At 40.3% G+C, this 8,274-nt stretch overlaps 1 protein-coding gene across 2 annotated transcripts in view; it reads left to right on the plus strand.

Annotated features, from left to right (window-relative positions):
* Positions 1-8,274, plus strand: part of RASGRF2 (Ras protein-specific guanine nucleotide-releasing factor 2) — a 280,870-nt gene that overhangs the window by 82,022 nt on the left and 190,574 nt on the right. For both annotated transcript variants that reach the window (XR_001000901.1, XM_011934344.1), the window contains exon 2: positions 2,732-2,838. Coding sequence is in view for 1 of the 2 variants with exons in the window: in XM_011934344.1 (XP_011789734.1) it covers positions 2,732-2,838 (107 nt within the window). In the remaining variant the exon portion in view is untranslated. The remainder of the gene's footprint in view (positions 1-2,731; positions 2,839-8,274) is intronic.

Raw genomic sequence — 8,274 nt, forward strand, 5'->3', positions numbered from 1 at the left:
AAAAAAAAAGAAAAGAAAAGAAAAGAAAGAAAGAAAGAAAAAGAAACAGGGTGTCACTATGTTGCCCAGGATGGTCTCAAACTCCTGGGCTCAAGCGATCCTCCTGTCTCAGCCTCCAAAAGTGGTGTGATTACAGGTGTGAGCCACCATGCTCAACCTATTTTATTTTTTTAAGTCACTTGATACTATTCCTCAACTAGGGAAATGGAATTGTTGGGAAATAAGCAGAAGAGGAATAAGATACTTTATAATTTCTTACTACTACTGATAGTAATATTATAAATAGTATTTGATATTGTAATAATAATCAATACAATAGAGCATTAAAATTTCTGATTCATTTGGAAATTTTCCTAGTGTTTAGTGGATTTGGGGGAGAGTTTTTCTAGTCTCTGTTACACGGAGGTGGTAACCCTTCATTGTTCCTGATGTTATGCATGGATCTTAGCTCCAACTTGGTGCCCTGCACAGAGCCAAGACCGTGGGGACCACCCCCTTGGATGTTAGAAACTTGGTTCCTGTGCTTTTGGCTATGGCTTTGCCTTTCACCTTTGTTTCTATAACTTGAGGATTCCTTTTTTTCTCCCCTACTTTAGCTTGGCTATGTATATTTCACCTAGTTTGGGATTTTCCCTCATCTTGGTTTACTGCTTTGCCCTATATCGGTTCACAGTGGTCAGGAACTTGGAGAGGACATAGCCTAAGGGGCTTGGAAATAAAATGGGGTAGAGATGAGCATTAACTCTGGACCACTACTAGTTTTTCTGGATCTAGTGGCTTGTTTTAAAGCATTTTGAAACTTTATAGGCTAGAGCAAATCTTCAGATAGCCCATGTGTTCAATTACAACTTAAAAATATCTGAGATTGGTGGGACGCGATGGCTCACGCCTGTAATCCCAGCACTTTGGGAGGCCAAGGTGGGCAGATAATGAGGTCAGGAGTTCGAGACCAGCCTGACCAACAGTGAAACCTCATCTCTACTAAAAATACAAAAATTAGCCGGGCGTGGTGGCACGTGCCTGTAATCCCAGCTACTCAGGAGGCTGAGGCAGGAGAATCACTTGAACCTTGGAGACGGAGGTTGCAATGAGCCAGGATCATGACATTGCACTCAGCCTGGGTGATAGAGTGAGACTCCATCTCAAAAAAAAAAAAAAAAAAGTCTGAGATTTTACTGACGGATCGTGATCTACTGGGTGTGTTGTTATTCGTGAATATTGTCGAGGGGCAATGCATCTTCAACTCAAGACATCTGTCACTTTGTCTAATTCAAAGCACACTCTAAACTCAGCATACATATATATTTCTGCATATTTTACATGAGAATTCTCCATATCTTAACACAGATTATTCCAAGATGATTGTAAAATATTTCCGCTTTAGAACTGTCATCTGAGGACTCTGCTTACCGTTGTAAAGCTCCCCATTCTATGTCTGTCTTTGCTGGAACACGGAGTGGTTGAGTAAACTAGCATGAGTTTGGGAGTCTTTGAATCTTGGTCATATGATTATCTCTGTTGTAGAATCCTGAGAAGCCATTTACAAATTTTTATCTGTGTATTTACAGTATAAAATTGTCCCTCGTTTGGTGCACAGTTCTATGAATGTAAACACATGCTTGGATTTGTGTAACCTCCATAATCAGGACACAGAACCATTTTATCACCACCTAAGCTCCCTCATACGATTCCTTTATAGTCACACACTCCCACCCCTGACCTCTGGAGACCCCAATCTGTTCTCTGTCCCCATTTTAAGAATATCACACAACAGGAATTGTATATAGTATGTAACCTTTTGAGACAGACTTTTCTATTCAACCTGATGTTTTTGCTCCATGTTGTTGCTTTTATCAAGAATTCTTTTCTTTTTATTGATGAGTAGTATTCCATTGTTTGGATGTACTGCATTTATTTATTCACTCACTTATTAAAGGATATTTAGGTTGTTTCCAGTTTTTGGTGATTATGAATCAGGCTTATATGAGAGAAATTATTTTACCCCTGATAAATGTCAGTCTTTTCCCTACTTAAGCCCAGTTCCTTTCATCCAACAATAACTTATGTTACACCTCTACCAAAAAGGAATTCTGATCACATCTTGACCCCTAGGATGGCAATTGGCATTTCCTTTCCCATATCAAGTATTCTGGACGTACTGTGTTGGAATACTGTGTTGAACAGAATTGCAAGGCTACCTCTGGGAAAACAGGGACATAAGCAACTGATGACATCTGCTAAGGTTGCAGAAGAGGCAAATGGCAGCAATTGGACTGCGTAATTATAGGCATATTGCTTCCCAGAATGGAGAATAGATATAGAATATAATAGATAATAAAATTAGCTAGTGCCATGATATAAACTTATGCTTCCCTGCAGCTTTATCACACCACAAAAAAGGAAAACCTTTTGGAAAATATCATATTACCTTTCATTTATCTGCATAGCCCAATGTGTGCAATATTCTTTTTTGTACTTGTAAAAAAGGTACATAATAGGAGTGTTAAGGGTTGACTCTTACTGAGAGCTGTTAAGCTGCAGTCTATAGTATCTTCTAGGTGCAAAGTCATTGCCGACTGGACCAAGAGTGAAATGTTGCATTTTGAAATAAAATTTGCATAAGCGCTGATGTGTTTTGTAAATATATACCCTTTGTAGGCAAATACTGTGTTATTATGCTGTTGTGCTTGAAAAATAGAACTCAACTTTTTGTGTTTGTTTTCCTTTCCAGTATTACTTTACTGTTCTTTTTGGCCATGAAGGTCAGAAGCCACTGGAGCTGCGCTGTGAGGAGGAGCAGGATGGTAAAGAGTGGATGGAGGCCATTCATCAAGCCAGGTATAGGCTCAGTCCTCCAGGGTGGCACTTAATTGTCTGGGTCCTGCATTGGGGTTATCACTGTTGGTGGTAGTTTTGGAAGAACTTGCAATTCTAAGATGAGTTTTCTCCTGGTACCTGCTCCTTAGTCATGTGTGAGATAATTATTTGAGCTTTCCGTGGCTACATTCCAGCTAAAGATTAATGGTAACAGATAAAATGATAATAATAAGTAGTGGTAGTAGTCACTTTTATAGATTTCTTCCTATGTGCCAGGCATTGTTATGTGTGCTTTCCAATTACAGAATGTATTGAATGTATTGACTCACTTATCCTATCAACAATTGGCAAGAGGGGCATTATAATTCCCCTGTCTGCAGATAAGGAAACTGAGGCCTGGAAGGTTAGTTTTCCCACCTGAGGTCACACAGCTAGTAAGCCACAGAGCTGGGAGATGGCCCTAGCCCAGCCTACATTTGTAAACCCTGCTTTGTGCATCTCGGTTATCAAAAGAAGGTGATGACATCCTCTATCTAGAGAAATAGAACAGTGTGATTTCACTTCCCCCTAAGAAACATCAGGAAGGTGGAAAGGTGTGTACAAGGTCTTAAATGGGAACTAGAAATCTGAAAGAGCTGCAGGGCAGGTCTCTCTCTTTTGTTTTCTGATTCAGTCCCTAAACCTGGTTCAGTTTTGTTTCCCATGGCTCTCAAGCTCTTGCTTTTTGCCTGTCCACCCCCTAATCCAGGCTGCCGCTCCACAGTTCCCTGCTCTCTTGTCTTGCTCATCTCTCGGGTATTTTGGGGCAACACTCTAGCTGTGGCATGCTTTCTTTTTCTTCACCTGATGAGCCTTCCCTTCTCCATCTGTCTGTTCCTCTCTCTACCACTCCTGCCCTGAGACATCTCCCTGCAAGTCAGCCCTCATTGGCGCCCTCTTCAAATGGCTGCAGTACTTGCATTGTATACTGCACGTGGGCGACAGCAATTCTGGTTATCATTGCCTTTTTAATATAGTTAATGTGTTAGATTTCTGTTTCCTGAGTAGGATTGTATACACCTTGAGAAAGACGAGAGGGATTGGGGCACATTCGTGTCTGAGTGAAGCGCATTGCTAATTATGTAGTAGGTGATCAGGAAGTTTCTTCAGTTTGATTATAAGAATGAGGCATTTAGGATGGACATGATGGTTTATGCCTGTAATCCCAGCACTTTGGGAGGCTGAGGTGGGTGGGTCACCTGAGGCCAGGAGTTCGAGACCAGCCTGGCCAACGTGGTGAAACCCCGTCTCTACTAAAAATACAAAAATTAGCCGAGTGTGGTGGTACATGCCTGTACTCCCAACTTCTCTGGAGGCTGAGGCAGGAGAATTGCTCAAATCTGGAAGTCGGAGGTTACAGTGAGCCAAGATCACAGCACTGTACTCCAGCCTGGGGAAGAGAGCAAGACTCCATCTCAAAACAAACAAACAAACAAACAAAAAACAACAAGAAAAAGAATGAGGCATTTCTGAGTGAGTTCAGGCTGTTCTTTGAACCCTTGATGCCATCTCTTCAGCTACTTATATTTACCACATTCTCTGACAAGCAGTGTGCCAAGTGCTTTATGTACTTATCTTTTTTTTTATTCTTCACAACAAGCTAATAAGGCATTATTATCCCCATTTTACAGATGAGAAAACAAAAATTTGTGACAGGCAGATTGGCCAAGTTCTAACACAAAGTTGTCAAGCTGCAGATCTGGAATTCAAATCCAAGTCAATTGGACTTCAGGACCCTTAGCTAGTGTTCAATATTGTACTTATCTGCATTGTCCTCTTTATCTCTACAGTCTTTTCTTGTTCTATTTTTTTTCTCTTCCTCATTCAAAGATGAAAATAGATTAATGTGAGACTAGGGTCGAGAGTAGATGTTATTTGCAAAATATTTCAGTTCCCTTTCTTTCTCTGAGATGCATGGGGCTGGCAACTTAGTGCCGCTCTCCATAAGGGCCCCAGGGGAGCTTGCCACGAGTCATCATGACCCCGGCACATGGTTCAACCGTCCTTGCTCTTGGTGCTCTCCGTTTGAGGGTTTTGATCCAGACTTAGGACTAATGCAGAATGACTTGCTGTAGAAAGAAAGTCAAGCCTTCAAAGATGAAAGAAGCATCAAGCTGGCAAGGTAGAGCCCTTGGGTCATTTCCAGACACAGTGTTTTCCTTTCTACAATCTCTATTCCTTTCTACCTAGGAGTTAAAATACATAATTTCAAACATGCCTGTTTTCCGGTCTTTTTCATTCCAGGAGAGCAAGCACCATCAGTAGCCCAAATGCCTTTGTAGTTGCCAAGCAAATATCTTGGTGAACCAAACACAAATAATGCAAATTGCTTTAAAGATGATTAGATTTCAAGTAAGAAATTTTTTTTCTGTCCCAGGAATGCATTTTGTCATCTACAGGAAACTGAGTCAGTAATTATTTGGTGGTGTTTGACATATAGTCAAAACCAGGGCATGCGTGATCTTGTCAGGAGACAGACTTTAGAAACCACTTAAGTGGTTTAGGTGATACAATGGTGAAAATTCTCTTCTTTTCAGATTTGAAGATTTGGTTAATAATTAACTTTTTTCTTGATGTTTCGACTTTTTGGTCTCTTACGTTTGCTTTTCCCTTGACTTGAGATCTGGGACTGGGTTCTTTGATAACTTCTTTTAATCTGACGGCTTTATTCTGAGTTTTTCTATTTTACTTTTTGCATTGAGGTATTTCTTAAGCTTTTGTTTTCTAAATCAGGGAAGAAAACGTTTTGATCTAAGATTGATTAAGTTGAGTTTTTGGTGTAAACTTAGATCTGTAAAATTCACCTTGATTTTGTTCATGTATGAACAAAGCCAGAAAGTTAATGAAGCTGATTCGGAGCGAGAATTGATCAGCCATTTTTGCTTGACATTGTAATAAAACACAATTAATTAATTATGGTTGGTTGACTAAACATTTCACCCTCAAAGGACAGTCTGATGGCATTAATTCAGTACTGCTGCCTTTCCAATATAAAAGTTTTAACTACTCAATATTTATGGTTTTATTGATCCCCCTTTTAAAAAGTCAAAACTTTTGATTAGTTTAGCACGAGACGTTCTTTTCTGAGCTGCAAATCCTCCTGTAGATGCTGCTTAGATTCAAAGACTGCTCAGAACCCCTTCTCTATTTACTTTTGTTTTCCTGGGATGGCTTTTCAGTACCAGCCTGGGTGTGCTGTCTTTGTGTGCTATGAAAATCACATTGTTCTATTGGCTTTCATATCTCAGAGCAGAATCTGCTTGCCCCCACTTTGCCTTCAGAGAATCTTAGGGTCATTTTCTGGGATTCCAGTTGCATGTTTTCTCCTTTAGATCTGGCCCAGAAAAAAAAAATCATTTTGGAATTAACATTTTTCATTTTGAAGCTCTGACCAGTCCAAGAAGCTCATTTTAATGTTTTGCTTACCATTTGCCAATACTGCATTTCTAGGAAAACGGGCACATTTAGGATATCATTTTACCACATGTTATGGCACTAGTTCACGGGAAGCTGCTACCAAGACCCAGTCTTGTTTTTGTCCGGTCGAGCTGAGACCAGAGCATTTTCATAGCAGTTACGTCTATGCTTATTTCGTATGTGGTTTGCTACTTGAGTATGGAACTCTGGACATATAAAATAACCTGACATTTCTTCTTTGTTTTCTTGTCCATATGTGTCCATCATGGTTAATTTAGTTGTAGACACTAGGACAATCAAAGACACTGACCTGGTTGATTGTGAGTCCTTAGGGCTTGTTAGCTGAAAAGATAACTTTTCAGTGTTTCATCTGCTAGAACATGGACCAAGCAAAGTATCAGCAGTTAGGAGATAGCCATGGCCTGGATGTGGATCCAGTTGTATATCTTCCAAGGGTCTTCCCATCTTGGACTAAGCCTAATACCCACAGGACCTAGATTATGACATTTGGGAAGAAACAAGGAAGGTTAGACTAGGGTGGCATCTAACACATCTCTCAGGCCCCAATTTGGATGGTGTCACTCACTGGGAGAAGAAATGTTGAATGAGGACAGGTTTGTGGGGCAAAGATGATGAGCACTGGCCAGGAAGCATTGGGCAGTTTCTGCTGGAAATTGGAAGAGTATGATTATCGCTGGGAAAGGAAGGGAACTGTGAGATACTGAATTGATCCCTTGGTATGTTGAGTATCCAGGGGGCTGATAGAGAAGCAAGGTGTATCCTGAGGAGAGAGGAGAGTTTGGGTTTCTACCAAGGTGGAGGGATTGGGAAAACAGATATTAAGAACGTTGAGCCTAGCACAGAGCACTGTTGAATGTGTGTAGCTTTGCACACCCTGCAGATGGCTGTGTTTGAGGCTGTTCCACTATCTTTTGCCTGCTTTCCGATTTCTTCAGCTGAACCTGCTCAAATTTCCACCTCGATTCTCTTCCCTCCCCTCAGGGTGTATCTTGTGCAGGTGGATCGCAGGCTTTCCTCTAAGGGCAGAGCAAACAAAAAAGAATTACAAAAAGGAATATGTTTCCACTCCATAAAGCTCACGTCAGATGGTGTTTGGCAAGGGCCTGACCTGACCCTTTCTTTCACCCTATCAGTCTCCAACTTGACGATCAGAGAGACTTTATCTTCCATTAAACCTTTCAATTAAGCCTTATTCTCTTTTCCAGTAAAGAAAGCTGTAATGCAGCCTCTTGGGTCTGTTTTTAATGTTTAGTCCTTTCAATTACTTATGCCTGAGACAGCTGTTGTTCATTCTCTCTCTCCCTTAAAATACACACACATGCACACACACACACACAATGTGGTAGCTGCACCAAACGCCCGACACCTAATGCTTGTGACCTCATCCTTGGAAAAAGGCTTAATTTGCAGCAAAATATACAGTATAAAAATCTGTACAGCACTAAAGGCCACTGTGTATATCATATCATCCCCCTAAAATCAGCCCTTTAGAGAATGCACACAGAGAGAAATCCCTCACAAATCAGAGAATAGTGGTGACATAGAAAAGCTGAAAATGTTTCATGTGTCATAACATCACAGGACTAGAAAAATTAGAGATGGGCAGTGATGTTACAGCCTAAAGCAATCCAACACCATAATTTGTATTCTTCTTGTAACAGTAAGACTGTCACCACTTTAAAGCTGAAAATGTGAATTTTGTCCATAAATGTATATATATGTATTTGCTAAGAAATTCTGTCAGGGCTTTGCCTTCATATTTGCCACAATGAAAGAGAATTCAACATTTCTTTTTCTCTTACAGCCTACAAAGTGCCACATGGAAGAGAAGGGATACTGTGTAAACTGAAGTATTTCACTTGATTTGATGGTTACAATTTGTTTTCTATAGGGAAAAGCTGGGCTTGGATTTTCTTGTTTTAATACTTTGCTAATGCTTTTGTCAGCTGTCTTTCCTCCTTCTCAATTTTTTTTTTTTTT

The sequence above is a fragment of the Colobus angolensis genome, unplaced genomic scaffold (assembly GCF_000951035.1).
Source record: "Colobus angolensis palliatus isolate OR3802 unplaced genomic scaffold, Cang.pa_1.0 Scaffold134, whole genome shotgun sequence".
NCBI lineage: Eukaryota > Metazoa > Chordata > Mammalia > Primates > Cercopithecidae > Colobus > Colobus angolensis.